At 39.9% G+C, this 19,989-nt stretch overlaps 1 protein-coding gene across 1 annotated transcript in view; it reads right to left on the bottom strand.

Annotated features, from left to right (window-relative positions):
* LOC129556406 (ADP-ribose glycohydrolase MACROD2-like) overlaps window positions 1-19,989 on the bottom strand; it is a 1,168,845-nt gene that overhangs the window by 115,927 nt on the left and 1,032,929 nt on the right. Inside the window, exon 9 of the mRNA XM_088844309.1 lies at window positions 7,284-7,361. Within this exon, the coding sequence (XP_088700435.1) occupies window positions 7,284-7,361 (78 nt within the window). The remainder of the gene's footprint in view (window positions 1-7,283; window positions 7,362-19,989) is intronic.

The raw sequence follows: 19,989 nt of genomic DNA, 5'->3' as shown, positions 1-19,989 counted from the left end.
TAACAAACACCCTGCCTGACATAGTCATTTCCCCTGCTTTCAAAGTTGATATAGATGAATGTGTGCAACATATATGCTTTTGTTCCAACATATATGCTTTTGTACCATCTTTAGTTAAGGTTTGTAAGATACAACGTTTCTAAGAGTCATTCATGTTTTTGCCTGGAATTATAGTTTGTAGTTTCTTTTTTAAAGATATTTTTGATGTGGACCATTTTTAAAGTATTTACTGATTTGGTACAGTATTGCTGCTGTTTATTTTTATGATGCATGTAGAATGTAGCTCCCTGACCAGGGGTCAAGCCCACCCTCCGCGTTGGAAGGAAAGGTCTGAGCCAGTGGATCGCCAAGGGGGTTCCACGCAGTTAGCAATCTTTGTCCCTCATTCTCGTATTTGTCTCTCTGTATGTAAGTTGTCCCTTTCATCTGACTGCTTTGGAGAATTTCTTCCTTATCACTGGTGTTGACTGAGTTGATTATGATGTCCTGAAGTATAATTTTATATTTATTGTGCTTTGGGGTCATAGAATTCCTTGCATATGTGAGTTCATCGCTTTCATGAAGCTTCTGAAAAATTTCAGCAGCTATTACTTCAAATATTTTTTTCTGTCTCCCCTTCCCATACCTGCCTACAGAGATTCCAGTTCATGATTATTGTATCTGGAATCACTCGAAGTTGTTCCATGGCTCCCTGATGTTCTTTCCCTTCAGTCACTCATTTTCCCTGTGTATGGATTTGCATAGTTTCTACAGCGACAACTTCCAATTCACTGATCTTTTCTTCTGCACTGTCTCACCTGCCATGATTCCATCAGGTATAATTTTCATCTCAGACACTCTGTTTTTCATCTCTAGAAATTCAATTGTATCTTTCTATATTTTCTGTGTTTCTAGTGAACGTGGAATTCCTTCTTCTAGCTGCATGAGGACGTGGGACACAATTAATGCCTTTTATGTGCTCTTTCCTATTATTACCGCATCTGTGCCACTTCTGGATTTATTCCTATTAATTGGTGTCTCTTCCCCTATAGCTCATACTTTCCTGCATCTTGTCAAGGAGGCCAATTAACAGCACTACAATGGTCTGAGTGTTCAAGTAAAAGGAAGGGTCATACATCTCTCACTTTAAATCGGAATCTAGAAATGATTAAGCTTAGTGAGGAAGGCATATCTAAAGCTAAGACAGGCTAAAAACTAGGTGTCTCGCACCAAGCAGTTAGCTAAGTTGTGAAGGCAAAAGGAAAGTTCTCGAAGGAAATTCAAAGTGTTTCTCCAGTAAACACAAGAATGATTTTAAAAAGAAGTGGATTATTGCCAATATGGAGAAAGTCTAGGTGGTCTGGATAGAAGATCAAACCAGCCACAACACTCCCTTAAGTCAGAGCCTAACCCAGCACAATGCTCTAATTTCCTTCCATTCTGTGACAGCTGGGAGAGGTGAGGAAACTGCAGAAGAAAGGTTTGAAAGCAGCAGAGACTGGTTTATGAGGTTTATGGAAAGAATCCACCTCTAAAACATAAAAGAGCAAGGTGAAGCAGCAAGTGCTGATGTAGAAGCTGCATCAGGTTAACCAGAAGACCTAGCTAAGACATTTATGAAGGCAGCTACAGTAAACAATAGCGTTTCAATGTAGACAAAACTGCCTTCTATTGGAAGAAGATGCCATTTAGGATTTTCATAGCTAGAGAGGAGAAGTCTGTGCCTGGCTTCAAGGATTCAAAGGACAACCTGACTCTCTTGTTAGGGGCTAATGCAGATGGTGAAGCCAATGCTCATTTGTCATTCTGAAAATCCTAGGATGCTTAACAATTAGGCTTAATCTACTCTGCCCGTGCTTCATAGACGGAAAAACGAAGCCTAGATGACAGAGTACATCTGTTTATAACAAGCTTTACTGAAAATTTCAGACCCACTGTTGAGACCTGCTGCTCAGAAAAAGGATTCTTTTCAAAATATTACTGCTCGTTGGCAATGCATTTGGTCACCCAAGAGCACTGATGGAGATGCACAGTGAGATTAATATTGTTTTCACACCTGCTAACACAATATCCCTTCTGCAACCCATGGATCAAGGAATAATTTCAGCTTTCAAGTCCTATTATTTAAGAAATATATCGCATAAGGCTACATTTGCCATAGATAGTGGCCTCTCTGATGGATCTGGGCAAGATAAATTGAAAACCTGGGAAGGATCTTCCATTTGCAAAGCCATTAGGAAACATTCATGATTCATGGGAAGTGGTCAAAATATCAAAATTAACAGGAGTTTGGAAGAAGTTGATTCTACCACTCATGGATGACTTAGAGGGTTTCGAGATTTCAGGGGAGGAAGTAACTGTAAATGTAGAAACAGCAAGAGAACTAGAAAGACAAGTGGAGCCTGAAGATGTGACCGAATCGCTGTAACTCCAGGATGAAACCTTAGCAGATGAGCAGTTCTTATGGATGAGCAAAGAAAGTAACTTTTTCAGATGGAATCAAATTCTGGTGAAGATGCTGTAAAGACTGTTGAAATGATAGCAAAGGGTTTAGAATATTACACAAACTTAGTTGAGAAAGCAACGACAGGGTTTGTAAGGATGGAGTCCAATTTTGAAAGAAGTTCTACTGTGGGTAAAATGGTATCAAACAGCACTGAATGCTACAGCAAAATTGTCCATGAAAGGAAGAGTCAATGATGTGGAAAAATTCATTGCTGTCTTATTTTAAGAAATTAACACAGCTGTTCCAGCCTTCAGCAACCACACTCTGATCAGTCAGCAGCCATCAACATCAAGGTGAGACCCTCTACCAGCAAAAAGATCATGATTCATCAAAGACTCAGATGATAGCTAGCAGTTTTTAGCAATAAAGTATTTTTTAGTTAAGGTATATGTATTGCTTTTTTTTTTTTTAGACCTGGTGTTATTGCACAATTAACAGACAACAGTATAGTGTAAACCCAACTTTCACATGCATTGGGAAGCCAAAAAGTTCATGTGACTGGCTTTATTCCCTTCTTGTGGTGGACTGGAACATAACCCACGATATTTCATCCTTGAAACAAACATCCTGTTTGTGATCCTGTACAAACATCCTTGAAAAAACTGGCCAAAACAAAGGCATTCAAGCTCTCTGCTCATAAAACATGCAGAAACACAAGAAGTGCAAGGGGATTTGTCTTCCAATACTTCTTTTCATGCCTGGTAATTTTGCTGATTACTCTGTTGGATGTGAAGTATGTTTCTAGTTTTACAAATGTTCTTGAGTTTCATTTGAGGGTAAGTTATTTACAAACAGTTTGATCCTTTCAAGTCTTGTTTTGAAGCTGGCTTGCACAGGACAAGAGCAGTATTTGGTGTATTGCTAGCTTTGCTCCACTACTGAGGCAAACCCCTTCTGAGCCCCCCATGCATTCCTAGGTTTTCCAGTCTGGCTAGTGGGAACAGGCGCCCTTCTCAGCCCTGTGGATATCAGGACCTCAAGCCCTTTCATGTGGTTTACCCAGTCCCTTGCACATGTGCAGATCAATACTCTGCTGAAGACGTGAAGGATTCCCTCTGTAGGTCTCTGTGCTTCCCGGGTGGCACTGGTGGTAAAGAACCCACCTGCCAATGCAGGTGACATAAGAGATGCCGGTTCAGGAAGATCCCCTGGAGGAGGGCATAGACAGAAGAGCCTGGTGGACTACAGTCCACAGGGTCACACAGGGTCAGACACGACTGAAGTGACTTAGCACACATACACTCTATAGGTCTCTAGAGTGTTCCCTGTGTGGAGTCCCTTCTTCAGGACTCTGCCTGGGAAATGCGGATGCTTGGCCTTCCATCACTCTCAGCTCTTTCCTCGACTCAGGAGTCTGCTGGACGGCGCACTGCGGCCTGCAGTCTCTCCAGTCAGTGGGGACAACCACAGGCCTTGCCTCATTTGTAACTCTCAGGCATCACTGAGACTTACCAAATTTTAATATGAGTTGGTGCTTCTATTTTCCATGACAATGGAAAAATATTAGCATACTTTAATTTATCTCATCCTAATAAATGCCATTATTGCGATGCATTTTGATTCTATCTTAACTTCCACAATACCCTATTCTTATTATAATCATCATTGATTTGTATCATCACTGTTCATTTAGACTTATCCAATAACTACCATTTGTCTTGCTCATAAGTCCTTCTGTAACCTTTAATTCCTTTTGTCATCAATATCCTCCTACCTGAAGAACACCGGAATTTTCTGGTGATGCACTTTTCCTTGCTTGCTCAGAAATGTTAATTAACCTTTATTCATTTTTTTTTAATAGTTATTTATAGGCTGTGCCAGGTGTTAGTTGCTGGCATGTGAGGTCTTCAGCTGTGGCACGTGTGATCTAGTTCCCTGGCCAGGGATCAAACCCAGGCTCGCTGCATTGGGAGCATGGAGTTTTAACCACTGGACCACCAGGGAAGTTCAAACCTTTATCCTTGAAACATACAGTTTTCTCTGGGCTTAGAGTTCTTGGGTGGCAGTGACTGTGTTGTATTGTCTTTTTATTTCCATCGCGTCTTCTGAAAAGTCAGCTATCGGTCTGATTGTTTGATGACTGCTTTTGGATGTTCTGTTTATCGCTGGCTTTCAGCAATTTGACTTTGATGGTTTTGAAATTATTCTGCTTGGAGTTCAAAGGACTTTTGGAACATGTGACTTGATGTCCTTTCTCGTTGTAGGAAACTTCCCACCAGAATTTCTTCAGACACTTTTTCTGTCCACTTCCCGCTCTTTCTGTCCAGGGTTCCAATGTGTGCACTAGACTTTGTCATTTCATCCCACACGTCTGTCCCCTTTCTTTACTTTGCCATTCTTTCTCTCCTGTTTCCAGTTCAGATGTATTCTTCTGACCTAACTTCGAGTTCACAAATTCTGGAAACCTGGAGTGAGTTGCCATGTCCTTCTCCAGGGGATCTCCCTGACCCAGGAATCAAACCTGGCTCTCATGCACTGCAGGCAGATTCTTTACAAACCGAGCTATGAGGGAAGCCCTCATTTCTGTCTAATAAGCCATAAACCTATTCACTGAACTCTTCATTTTAGAGTGGCATCTTTTACTTCTAGACATTTTCTTTTTCTCTTTTGAATTCTCAGTTCTCAGCCAAAATTTTCAATCTTGTCTTGTCAGTGGACGAACTGGTTTGCATGGTCTTTGTCTTTTATACTTTGGGTTTATAACACTAATATTTTCAGCCCAGGTAGGTTTGCTACTGTTGACTGTTTGTTTTACATGTTGCCTTGTTTCTTTATTTTTTTCTGGCTATTTTCTGGCATTTACAATGCTCTTTCTTTCTTTCATCTAGTAAATAATTTACATTTGCTTTTCTCAGGTACCTAGAGGGACTGGTAATCTGGGTTGATCTCAATGTAATTTGGGGATTGAGATGATTTAAAGCTGAGCAGCAATCTCTCAGAAGGCTGATCTATATTTGTTTCATCTTTCCTGCAGAGATATACATCTTTGGGGTTTCAACACAAAATATGACATTACCAGGGCCCTTTTGAGCAGTGGGACTTAAGATGCCTTTTGTAGAATCAGCAAATGCCCTAAGGTAAAAACAGTTTCAAATTCTATCTCTCTATGTACATCTTTATATATATATATATATAAAGAGATGTGTGTGTGTGTGTATAGTCCAGGTTGTCCAGTCGGAGTAATGGTCATTATTATTTAGTCTCTCATTGCTGAAAAAAAAACTATCTCCTTCTTTTTCTTTCTCATTAAAAAATATTATAATTTTCAAAGGTAAAAGCAACCATTTAAGTAAGCTCTTTTGATACTAATTTTGAAACAAATATTCCAACATTTTCATACATTTAAATGAGTCTCTTATCACACTGTCCTTTCCAACTGTGACTTTCTCAGTCTTGAATGTTTCCTTTCTTTCTGTATTTATTTTTTTTGCACAGGCCTTTTGTTAGTTTCTTCAGAAAGGACACTTTGCATAGCATGGTTTCTTAATCTTCCTATTCCTGAGAAAATATTACTCTTGACTTCATGCATGAATAATAACTTCACTAAATATAGATGCAGTGTCTGTTCAGTTCAGTTCAGTTCAGTCGCTCAGTCGTGTCCGACTCTTCGCGACCCCATGAATCACAGCACGCCAGGCCTCCCTATCCATCACCAACTCCCTGAGTTCACTCAAACTCATGTCGCAGTGTCTGTTAGTGCTCTGGAAATGTTACTCCTTTTTTATGTTTTTCTTTTTTTTTTTGAGAATTTAGAGTTGTGGAAGAAGTCTAAAGCTAATTTGATTTTGGTGATTTTAGTTAAAAACTGATTTTGAATTTCCAAAATGCTTTAAAAGCCTTCCTTTATTATTGATGTTCAGAAATTCCATGAGGATTTGTAGGTTTCTGTTCTCATATGAGTTTTCATTACCTTTGCCCATGAACTGGTTTGCATTAGGAAATATTTTTTTCTTTCTTTTTTTTTTTATGATGGCTTCATTTCTTTTTGTTCTATTATCTTTTCTTGGTATTCCAAGGAGATGCAAATGTAATCTCTTGGATCTATTGTCTCCATGTTTCACATTTATTCTCACTGGTATCATATTTTCTTTTTAGCAGTTGCAATCCAATGCCTACAGAGCTCAATCAGGTAACAAAAATAAATGAAGCCAGCCTGGTACAAAATTAGTGAGCAGCAAGGACTGTGGAAAGCAAATACCCCTTCTAAATGTGGCAGCTACCAATCAGGAAGAGAAGGGGATGACAGAGGATGAGACGGTTGGATGGCATCACTGACTCGATGGACATGAGTTTGAAGACGCTCTGGAAGTTGTTGATGGACAGGGAAGCTTGGAGTGCTGCAGTCCATGGGGTTGCAAAGAGTTGAACATGACTGAGCAACTGAACTGACTGACTGACCAATCAGCTGGTATCTAGCACTAATAAAATAAGTTGACACTTGAGCAACACAAGTTTGAACCGTGCAGTCCACACATAGGTAAACTTTTTTTCCACAAACATGTACTATAGTACAACACAATCTGTGGTTGGTTGAATCATTGGGTATGGAACTACAGGTACGGAGAGCTGACCGTAAAGTTGTTCCCCAATTTTTGACTGTGTGGAGGGTCAGTCAGTCAGTCAGTTCAGTCGCTCAGTCGTGTCCGACTCTCCGTGACCCCATGAATCACAGCACGCCAGGCCTCCCTGTAGGCGTCCCTAAATCTCAGAGTTGCTCAAGATTCCAGAGAAACTAAAATCTGGGTTTTTATAAAATGTAATATTTCTTAGCAGAAAACAAACAAGTCCCACAGCTTACCACTGGGATGCTCTTGGTCACACACAGAATGATCTGTTGCTTCACTGCCTTTTCTTATATTGTCATCCTCTGCAGAATCTGACATAACAAACAAACAAAATCTTTAGTCAGTGTTTTTAACCAGGAAATACAGTAGCCTCCAGCACTCAAAGAACAGATACGTGTTTGGGGAAAATTTTTTATTATTTAAAAAAAATCATTAAAATGCTTAAATATCTTCATCAATGAATAAACTTTTCTTAAAGTACTACATATGATGTCTTCACAAAGTTTACAAGGTAAAAATGGTAAGGATTCACTTGGAACATCTTTTTTACAACAAAGAAGAAAATATAAGCAGGCTTTATGCATCAGTGAAAGTCTTAGGAGAATTGTGCAGAACGATATAAAAGGAAGCAAAATAGAGAAGATTAAAGGAATATAATTTTAACGTCCTTAATGCTCCCCTTATTGTCGTTGTGCACATATGGGAGCCTTGAGTCCTTGAAAAGGCCAGATGTAGAGCTTTGAAATCCAGTGGTAATCAAAAGCACCCTCCTCAGGAACTATACCAGTAGAACAATAGCAAAGGGGGAACACAGACCTTCCGTTCTGTGCAACTTCACCCTCTCCCCTGCGTAGCATATTTAAACGTGGGATCAGAATAAGTTCGCTTTTTTTTCTTAAATCATATGATGTACTTCACAGGAAATAATGTAGCTAAAAGGATTCCAGTGACTTATTGACTCTTGTAAAGCTAGAAATGGTCCCCTGTTGGATGTTTGAGACTTCTCTGGAGGCTCTTCAAAAATCACTGGGAAGAGCACATGAGTAAATCAGTAGAATGACAGAAAATAAATCTTTCATTCATTCCACAAATATTTATTAAGCGCCAACTCTACGTCAGACACGGTTCTTGATACTGGGGAGTCAACAGTGAACAAAACAACAAATCTCTGCCCTCAAAGAGGTTACAATCTAGTGTATATTTTTCTCATGGTTCAGTTCAGTCGCTCAGTTGTGTATGACTCTTTGCGACCCCATGGACTGCAGCACGCCAGGCCTCTCTGTCCATCACCAACTCCCAGAGTTTACTCAAACTCATGTCCATTGAGTTGGTGATGCCATCCAACCATCTCAGCCTCTGTCGTCCCCTTCTCCTCCCGCCTTCAATCTTTCCCAGCATCAGGGTCTTGCCCAATGAGTCAGCTCTTCATATCAGGAGGCCAAAGTATTGGAGTTTCAGCTTCAGCATCAGTCCTTTCAGTGAACATTCAGGACTGATTTCCTTTAGGATGGACTGGTTGGATCTTCTTGCAGTCCAAGGGACTCTCAAGAGTCTTCTCCAACACCACAGTTCAAAAGCATCAATTCTTTGGCACTCAGCTTTCTTTATAGTCCAACTCTCACATCCATACATGACCACTGGAAAAACCATAGCCTTGACTAGATGGACCTTTGTTGGTAAAGTAATGTCTCTGCTTTTTAATATGCTAAGTTGGTCATAACTTTTCTTCCAAGGAATAAGCGTCTTTTTACTTCTTGGCTGCAGTCACCATCTGCAGTGATTTTGGAGGTTAAATGCTATCCAAAGATACCAAAAAGCCATGAGCTAATCTTGTATGCGTGTGGCCGTGGAGAGAGCAGGGGATGGCAGGCCAGCACGTCGGTTACTTACAAATGGTTTCTCTACTGAGTTCATGCTCCTCAGTTGTGTTTTAACCCCTAACAGAGCTGAATCAGTAGGAATCTAAAATAAATCATTCTCGTTTTTCTTACCCCCCCAAATGAGGAGACAGCTTCAAACAAACAATATGATTTGGAATATGATGAGAAAGTTTTTTCTCCAACTTGCCACTAGCAACATTTGATGGACAAGTGAGAAACCTGGGTAGTTAACATATGATTCAGATTTAATAACCAGTGAAGCAAGTATACACCCAAAGTGTACGGTTTTAATTAAATGCAAATAATTCCCCTGAGGCAAATGTTTAATTATCTGCACAGCTTCTTATTTCTTTCTGAGACTGACAATAAATTTCAAAGTCCAAATTTGGAAGCAAAACTTTAGCACAGACACATTTCCCAAACTGTTATCTCACTCAAGTCAAACTGTTTTAAATCAGCTCTCATTAAAATATGACTTTTTAATTTTGAACCTAACATGTGAATTATAAAGTATCATTTGAATACTTTTTCCACATGAACACTGAAAATGAACAATTTTAAAAAGGTACTATATGGACCAGGCTAAATTTAATTTTGAAAGTGTTTTAGTTTTACTAGTTTATAGAAAATGGTATCATTTGATATGTACTCTGGTACAACACTCATTTCTCTCAAAATTATCCAAGATTCTGTATGCAGTTAAAATTTATTCATTTACAGTTAAGAATAATTCACTAAACTTTATAATTTACATAAACATTATGTTTCATGAACCAAATATGACCTAAGAAATGGTCTTTGAAAAGTGATTTACAGTGAGTTTATAAGTTTACAGTGCTATGAGTCACATAAAATGGGTGAAAGTATTTAAAAAATTAATTACTAGACTATGCCAATTTTGTCACCAAAATCTGTGTCTTTGGCAAGTTAAATGACCCTTAAATTTCAATTTCTTTGAGGAGATGCTACAACATTGCTAAGGTACTTTCTGATCTTATGTGCTCTAATGTATACAATGTATTTCATTGAATCCAAGACACCATCAATTGTTATTTGCTTTATTTTGTGTAGAATTAAAAAAATGAGACCAAATGAACTATAACAAACTTTAAATTTTAAAGATATGCCCTGATTTTGGAAATAAAATATATAAAGAACTATGCATCCTAGAAATACAATGTTCGAATATATTCTGCGTGAAATACATGTTTTTATGTGATGATAAAGATTTCACATCACATGACCCATCGCCAAAGCCACAAGTTCACGTTGTCTTGTACGTGAGTCTTTTTTTCCAGAAATGCTTTCACGTATATGCATCTGTTTTATTTACAGTAATAAAGGAAGATAGAAAGTATAAGCTCATATAGCATGCACAAAAACCCAGGTGGCTATGGAAGATTGTTCCCACCACAGTTTTTCTATTCAAAGAGCTATGTGAATTTCCAGTCTCATGAACTCCATTAGACTAAATTTGATCCTGAATGTTTCAAACCATGGCTCCTATTACATTTGCTTCAGTTCAGTTGCTCAGTCGTGTCCGACTCTCCGCGACCCCATGAATCACAGCACGCCAGGCCTCACTGTCCATCACCAACTCCCGGAGTTCACTCAAACTCATGTCCACAGAGTTGGTGATGCCATCCAGCCATCTCATTCTCTGTCGTCCCCTTCTCCTCCCGCCCCCAACCTTTCCCAGCATCAAAGTCTTTTCCAGTGAGTCAACTCGTCACATGAGGTGGCCAAAGTATTGGAGTTTCAGCTTTAGCATCAGTCCTTCCAATGAACACCCAGGATTGATCTCCTTTAGAATGGACTGGTTGGATCTCCTTGCACTCCAAGGGACTCTCAAGAGTCTTCTCCAGCACCACAGTTCAAAAGCATCAATTCTTCGGCGATCAGCTTTCTTCACAGTCCAACTTTCACATCCATACATGACCATGGGAAAAACCATAGCCTTGACTAGATGGAACTTTGTTGGCAAAGTAATGTCTCTGCTTTTTAATATACTATCAAGGTTGGTCATAACTTTCCTTCCAAGGAGTAAGCGTCTTTTAATTTCATGGCTGCAATCACCATCTGCAGTGATTTTGGAGCCCCCCAAAATAAAGTCTGACACTGTTTCCACTGCTTCCCCATCTATTTCCCATGAAGTGATGGGACCAGATGCCATGATCTTCGTTTTCTGAATGTTGAGCTTCAAGCCAACCTTTTCACTCTCCTCTTTCACTTTCATCAAGAGGCTTTTGAGTTCCTCTTCACTTTCTGCCATAAGGGTAGTGTCATCTGCATATCTGAGGTTATTGATATTTCTCCCAGCAATCTTGATTCCAGCTTGTGCTTCTTCTAGCCCAGCGTTCCTCATGATGTACTCTGCATATAAGTTAAATAAGCAAGGTGACAATATTCAGCCTTGACGTACTCCTTTTCCTATTTGGAACCTGTCTGTTGTTCCATGTACAGTTCAGACTGTTGCTTCCTGACCTGCATATAGGTTTCTCAAGAGACAGGTCAGGTGGTCTGGTATTCCCATCTCTTTCAGAATGTTCCACAGTTTATTATGATCCACACAGTCAAAGGCTTTGGCATAGTCAATGAAGCAGAAATAGATGGTTTTCTGGAACTCTCTTGCTTTCTCCATGATCCAGCGGATGTTGGCAATTTGATCTCTGGTGCCTCTGCCTTTTCTAAAACCTGCTTGAACATCTGGGAGTTCACGGTTCACATATTGCTGAAGCCTGGCTTGGAGAATTTTGAGCATGACTTTACTAGCGTGGGAGATGAGTACAATTGTGCGGTAGTTGGAGTATTCTTTGGCATTCCCTTTCTTTGGGATTGGAATGAAGACTGACCTCTTCCAGTCCTGTGGCCACTGCTGAGTTTTCCAAATTTGCTGGCATATTGAGTGCAGCACTTTCACAGCATCATCTTTCAAGATTTGAAATAGCTCAACTGGAATTCCATCACCTCCACTAGCTTTGTTTGTAGTGATGCTCTCTAAGGCCCACTTGACTTCACATTCCAAGATGTCTGGCTCTAGGTCAGTGATCACGTTATCGTGACTATCTTGGTCGTGAAGATATTTTTTGTATAGTTCTTCTGTGTATTCTTGCCACCTCTTCTTAATATCTTCTGCTTCTGTTATGTCCATACAATTTCTGTCCTTTATCGAGCCCATCTTTGCATGAAATGTTCCCTTGGAGTCTCTAATTTTCTTGAAGAGATCTCTTGTTTTTCCTATTCTGTTTTTTTTCTCTATTTCTTTGCATTGATCACTGAGGAAGGCTTTCTTATCTCTCCTTGCTATTCTTTGGAACTCTGCATTCAGATGCTTATATCTTTCCTTTTCTCCTTTGCTTTTTGCTTCTCTTCTTTTCACAGCTATTTGTAAGGCCTCCTCAGACAGCCATTTCACTTTTTTGCATTTCTTTTCCATGGGGATGGTCTTGGTCCCTGTCTCCTGTACAATGTCACAAACCTCCGTCCAGAGTTCATCAGGCACTCTATCTATCAGATCTAGTCCCTTAAATCTATTTTTCACTTCCACTGTATAATCATAAGGGATTTGATTATTACAAATATTAATGCCTATTACATTACACACAGTCAAAGGTTTGAAATGACAGTGGAGGTTTTCTGCTTTGGGGGTGATGAAAGCTGCACTCTATGTGCATAGAAAGTCATTATTCATAATCAGAATGAGGGAAAATAAATCCAGCATATAGCCATTAAAGAGGTTATTTTTCCTTTGTAAGTTCCATAAACTACCATGAAAATTGTAATTGTAGATACTAAATTCTTTTTTGTTGTTGTTGTTTTGTTATTTATTATACTCAGTTCTTGAATCACCCTGGATTCACATTTTATTTAATTCTAAAAATTATCATTTGATAGTGTTCAAAAAATGTAGAGGAGTTATCACCTAATTCTGAGATTCAGTCAGTGTTACTTTAATAGAGAATTTGAATTAAATTTTATATGTAGATCCTGACTTTCAAAATCCTTAAGGTCAGTGTCCTATTAGACAACTTTTTCAAATGCAAATATTAAATTGGATAGCCAAGCCAAAGTTCTAAAGACAAAAATTCTAAATAGTAGGTCATTTTTAGCCACTGGATCACCAGGGAAGCCCCCTACAGTAGGTTATTTTTAATGCAGTCAATCACACATGCCTACACATGCTAGTACATGTACAGATTTAAACTGTGATGATAAATGATGATACTATTGAGTTTTTAATCAACATATCTAGACTATAAATCAAAATAAATATTCTTTCTTTTGAAAATGTCCCCTTAGAACAAAAGCTGTTAACCCTACAGCATCACTAAACATACTCTAGGGGTCCACAAACCTTTGTGAAATGATATGCAAATGTGTGCTTATATTCATATGTTCATTTTTTTCTGGGAGGAGAGAGCTTCTGTCATGTTCTTATGGGGATATGTGACCCCAACAAGGTTAAAAATAACTATAGAAATGTATAATGCCAGTGACGCTGCCATTTTACAGAAGATTTTTAGTACTATAATTGAGGAGCTATAGAATTTGATGTCCATCCATAAATTCATCAGTGATGGCAATTCTTGAATTCTTAAGGAAGATCTGATTTGAGCAAATAGCTCAAAACAATATGGAGATATATTTAATAAATGAGGAGGATAATCCAGCTGTTAAAAATCACTTTGTGAATGGATGATTAACTGTCTTTGAGAACATTTCCAAACCAGGAGGTGAACTGAATCCATCTAGTAAGAGAGGCAGTCCCCGCCTACTATTGAGAGTAGATGCAAGCGGTCATTTGGGTGCAAAAGTTCTACTGGGTCCGAACAAAATATATGCCATGCATGAACACCTACACATAAAATATTCTTGCTCTGTAACATGTAAGCTTCCTCATGTGAGTACATTGGGTTGACATGAAAGTCACACAGAAACACAATCATCAGGATTTTCTTTGATTCTTGTAAACTGATTAAACCAAGGAAAACATTTATCCTGGCTTGTTTCTTTGAATAGCTGGTTTAATGTGTGAAGCAATTGGAATAAAGTAGTTTTTCTTCCAGCTGAACAGTGTGATCATTCACAATAAACTAGAGTCTCTACAGCCGATTAGGGTCTCCTTGAAGCTTTGCAGTGATGAAACCTCCATACATACAGGAAAAATATATCCTGTAATATGTTTCCAGAGGATTCAAATGGCAAGGCTCTGAACTGTGTGTGGTACCTGCGATGCTGGATACACAGGCTGGACTGTATCTGCCTGAAAAGGAACCGGGTGCACAGGACAGGATGCTGCTCTGAGCGGTGGCAGCTGAGCTATGGTCAGTCATTTGTCTCCATTACGCTCTCATTAACCCCCATTAAAAGGCGGAGAATCATTCCCAGAGTTGCGGCATCTAGGTACAAAGAGTCTTTGAGACACAGAGGACAGAAATACCATCATGTCTATTAACTTCGTTTCTTTTTTTTTGGCAACACCCGGTGGCATGTGGGATCTTAATTCCTCACCAGGGATGAAACCCATGTCTCCTGCAGTGGAAGTGTGGAGTCTCAAACTACTGGACACCAGGGAAGTCCCTAACTTTGTTTCTGTTAGAAAACATATTCCATATTCCAAACAGTACACCTGGGTAAACCAGCCTGTTCCAAGACTGGAGGTGATAATTCTTTTGCAACTTGTTTTTGCAAATATAAGCAAATAAGAGAACTGATCATGAGTGGATAGGCACTAGTCTGGGGGTGTGATTCCAGATGTACAACTAGAAACTCCACTCACTTTATATAATCTCAGTTTCAGCATCTTAGGACCTGAGGGTGTCTAGGCAGATAATCCATCTTAAACATTTTATAATGCTAATCTGCTGAACTGTTCAAATTATCTCTTCCTTCCAGGCAACAACCCCGTAAACCTTTCTTCTCTTCATTTGCTATCTGCCTACTTGAGTTTCTACATAGATTTTCCCTGTTTATAAAGTAAGGGTTAACAGTAGGGGAGGTGGTGCCCTGTGACATCAATGACACACTGGCTCTCTTTCCTTCTGCAACTCCACGAAGGAGCATCACAACGCGAAACAGAACAGCTGGATATGAAACCGGTTTGGACCACGATGGAGAAAAGAAATGCTTAATTACCCTTTCCATCAAGTTAATTTTTCCCCTTTGGCAATGTAAACAAAGGCAAATCTGCTCTTGTTTGGTTGTCTGTGACCTGCTATCCTTGACCTCCCTCCTCTGATGCCTTTCTGTTCTTGCCTCCCTCTCCCTTGCTAAGCCTTGCACGGAAGTCTCTCTTTATTAAAAAAAAAAAAAAAAAAAAACTTTGACCAGGGCACAAGCATGAAAAGCAGCTATGGCTCCAAACACAGACTGACTTGTAATTCTATTAAAATGTTCACTAAGGGACTTCCCTGGTGGTCCAGTGGCTAACAATCCAAGCTGCCAACGCAGGGTTTGACCCCTGATCTGGGAACTAGGTCCCGTAGGCTGCAACTAGCAGTTCCCGTGCCACAACTAAAGACACCACAGTGGGGGTCAGGATTCCAAGGCCCAGACTAAGACCTGGCACAGCCAGATAAACAGTTTAAAAAGTAGTCCATCTATACGTCAGGGGAGAGAAGAATTTTGTTTACACTTTGGTTTACTTTGACCTGACGATACTAAGTCTTTGAGACAGTGCTGCTGAGAGGACTGTCTTTGGATCTTCACTCTGAGCAGGGTCCCAGCCTAGCGGTTGGACACTTGTTGATTATTTTATTCCACAGAGAAGCTGAGGCAATAGACAGACTCTATGTCCAGACTCACAGCTGCTTCTGCTTCTGGGCTCTGGCTGTTTTCAGGCAGGAACTTGAAGAGAGGGGCTGAGACGCCAAGACCTCACCTGCTGAGATCCAGGGGTTCCTACAGTCTCCAAGGATCCGGTTATAACCTGCCCTGTCGCAGCACAACTTAAGTCTCCTTTCCAAATGATGGAAAGGGACACGTCTGTAGACTAAGATAAGCACTCGGAGCCCTTGTGAGAGTTACTCATTTTGTGTGAGCTTCAAAGAGCTGGAGGGCTTCTCGTTGTTCCTCACATCCAGAAAGATCCACAGACTCGCTCAAGTGAAAATGGGTGTGCTTCCTTCTTTTCTGTTTCTGTTTCCCTTCAAGTTTCCCATGTTATCGACTCTACTTTTTAATTGGTATGGCTGCAGAAGGATTCATTACTTGGATCTGCCGTAAGCTACTTTACTATTGCCTCTACTATAAGATATTCAAACTGAATCACAGCTTCAGCCATGCTAAATAATCCTATGTGTTTGTGGTATTGGGAGTCTCAAAGCTGGATTCGCTCCACTCTTCTCTTACTTTTTCTCAGCCCAAGCCCATCTCTAAGATCTACAGAGAATTGATCTCTTGAGAGCTAAAGCAGTTGGAATACAAAACAAGAGAGGTCAGCTAAGCCTTAAAATAGCCAGCCTCCCCTATCCCCCATACCCACTGGACTCTCCCTGACATTGCAACAAATGGTTCCAGGAGATGAGCTGCTCCCAAGATTCTGATGAAAAGCACTCTTGACCCAGAAGGCCCAGAAGTACCCAGGAGCAAATGTCCAGGTTCCCGACTCCAAAGGGATCCAGAAGGGAAGACTTCACTTTCCCCATCTCTTAGGCAAACAATTCTGAATATTCTGTATACATATCTCTGAGGAATGGAGCCCCAGTTGCCCTCGGAAGTAACCTGCTCATTACATGACCCCTTACTGGATGTCCTCCTCACTCCCCCAAGCCTCACCTTGCCTTCCTGGGACCAGCTCCCAAATTAACAATTTGTACCTGCATCCCTGTCTCATAATTTGCTTCTGGAGAACTCAAGCCAAGACAGCCAAGATAGCCAGTAATCTGCTTTTCACTACTTAATAGCAACAATGTGAATGCTGCCTCCATTCTCCTGACTTACAGCTCTCTTATGCCACACTGCCTTTTGTTAGGGAACACTGAGCCAGTGCCTGCCACCTAAAGAGGGAAAGCTGGGGAAAGAGGTGTTCTGTACCATATAATCCTGAGCACTAGACCACAGGTGACTGGTGAAGGATGGATCCTGAGCAGTCACCTGTAGACTGGCCAACAGACTTCCACCTACCAGGAGAGAATTCACATTTGATTATGATGAAAGGAATCTACTAGCTCCTTTGACTTGGAGTGTTTGGTGGTAAAATATACAGAGAAAGTTTCAAAGCAGAGAGTGGCTTAAAGGCAGAGATTTACTCAAGGAGAAAGGAGGAAACAGAAGCCATGGATGGGGCAGAAGAGAGAAGCGTCAAGAGTTACTTGGCAGCATCAGGAGAGCAGAAAGAGGAAAAGAAGAAAAAGTCTCGGATGCTCCCTGAGTGGATGGCTGTTAGCTGAGTTTCTAGAAGAACTGATGGAGGGGCTATTACTTCTCAAATGACTCAGTTATTGAGGCTCAATGAAATGTTTTCCTCATTCTCTTACTTTTCAACCAATCAAGTTAAGAGTCTGACTCTCATGCTGGACCTTGCAAGTTCATTTTCTAATTTTGTTGTGTATATATATACTTTAAACATTTAAAAGTGCTTTTAAAAATGTTATTTTAAGAATTATATCCTTTTACATCCTTTTTTTAAAAAAGAACATTTACCTTTCTAGCCATATCCAATGTCCAGCATCCTCATGAACTTTGTACACAGATGGAAAGATAGTGGACCAAGAAACTTAGAGAAAGTTAAAGAGGGGAACAGCCTGGTCTTGCAGAACAAAACAAGATTAATAAACTTCATTTTTAAAACTGACCTTGGTGGGGGAAAAAATCAGGCAACATCTGGTAAAACAGGAAATGGGGTGTACAGAAGCATTTGTCTGATAAGGGCAACGATTGGCCTTATACGCTAAGAAAAATGTTTTAAAACCAAATACTCTGAGATGCTATTTTATGATGACCTTGGGAAATATACTATGGCTTAATGTAAAATGTTATTTTCTATTTCCAGGAAGATTTTATTTTAATCTACTACTATTTTAGACTAGGTTTAACTAAGAGGTCTAGAAATCATTAGAATAGACTTTCCTAATGCAATGACTGGCTATATTAGTCTGCTAGGACTGTCATAACAAAATCCCATAGACTGAACGACTTAAATATCAGAAATTTGTTTTCTCATAGCTCTGGGAGTGAACAGTCCAGGATTGAGTTGTTGGCTGTTCCAGCTTCTGTTGGGCCCTCCTCCTGACTTGCAGTAGGAAGCCTTCTTGCTGTGAGCTCATATATCCTTTTCTCAGTGTGTGTTCAGAGACAGAAATTGAGATATTTCTTCCTTTTCCTAATGAAGCCACTAATCAAACCTAGACAGCATATTAAAAAGCAGAGACATCACTTGGCCAACAAAGGTCCATATACTCAAAGCTATGGTTTTTCCAGTAGTCATGTATACATATGGAGTTGGACCATGAGGAAGGCTGAGTGTTGAAGAATTGATGCTTTTGAATTGTGGTGCTGGAAAAGACTTTTGAGAGTTCCTTGGACTGCAAGGAGATCAAACCAGTCAATCCTAAAGGAAATGAACCTTGAACATTCATTGGAAGGACTGATGCTGAAACTATAATACTTTGGCCACCTGATGCAAAGAGTTGACTTACTGGAAAAGACCCGGATGCTGGGGAAGATGGAAGGCAAAAGGAGAAGGGGCAGTCGAGGATGAGATGGTTAGACAGCATCACTGACATGATGGACATGAATTTGAGCAAACTCTGGGAGATAGTGAAGAACAGACTGGCATGCTACAGTCATGAGGTTGCAAAGAGTTGGACGTGACCTAGCGACTGAACAAGAATCCCGTTATGAAGGGACCCACCTTCATGACTTAATATAACCCAAATTACCTCTCAAAGAGCCCATCTCCAAATACCATCACATTGGCTAGGAAAGGAGTTAAGTAACTGTTTGCCAAACACCATGTATCAATAAACACTTCATGGTTCTTCCCTGGTGGTCCAGCGGGTAAGACCCCATTCCCCCACTGCAGGGGGCATGGGCTTGATCTCTGGTTGAGAACTAAGATCCCACATGCCATGTGGTGAGCCCAGAAGATTAAAAAAAGAAAAAAAAGCATTTCAGCAGACTTCCCTGGTGGTCCAGTGGCTGAGATTTCGAGATCCACTGAAGATCCCTGGTCAGAGAACTAGATGCCACATGCCACAACTAAAGATCCCACATGCCGCAACTAAAGATCCCACATGCCGCAACTAAAGATCCCACATGCCGCAACTAAAGATCCCACATGCCGCAAGGAGACAGAGGATGCTGCCTGCTGCAGCTAAGACCTGCGGCAGCCTAATAACTGATAAATACATAATTTTAAGAAGCATACTGGTACTTTAAACATTCCTGCAGTGATGCTAGGGTGACTGGCAGAGTATCAGTTCTCTTTGTAATAGAGAACTATGTCAATAAGTTTCTGAGAAAAGAATAAACCATATTTCATCAATAGTTTAATATTAACTATACATTGAAATTATTATATTTTGGATATACTGGTTAAATAGATTATTAAAATTGTTTTCACCTTTTTTCTTCCTTAATGTGACTATTAGAAAATTTAAAATTATATACGTGGCTCTCATTTATTTCTATCAGACAGTGCTGTTCTAGAGAATTGAGCAAGAGGTCGACTTACACAAATAATTAAAGACACGTTTATTTGAAGGCTGGAGTTATGAAGATGGGAAGTTGCAGCTAGTAAAGCATGGTCTGTCAGAAACTTGAAAATCTAATTTGGCATATAGGGAAGCACCTACAAATGCTGATAGTGATGGCTGAGGAGAAGAAAAGCCTAATTAGGTATAATCAGAGAGGATTTTCTGCGAAGGAATTAGAGGGAGAAAGAGAATGATAAATTTGCAACAACTATCACACTAAAAAAACTACTTCTACCCAAACAGCATACAAGAGTTGAAAATTTTTGCTTTTTGTTGATTTGACCCAAATTTCTTAGCTTGGCACTCAGAGTTCTTGACAATCAGGGCTCTACCTTAGCAATGCATTACTAAGTAGATGAATG

This window comes from Moschus berezovskii, chromosome 15, assembly GCF_049115385.1.
Source record: "Moschus berezovskii isolate FMDL1 chromosome 15, NW_MosBer_1.0, whole genome shotgun sequence".
Lineage (NCBI taxonomy): Eukaryota > Metazoa > Chordata > Mammalia > Artiodactyla > Moschidae > Moschus > Moschus berezovskii.
The sequence above is the reverse complement of the archived record's forward strand: the minus strand, read 5'-3'. Positions and strand labels throughout refer to the sequence as shown.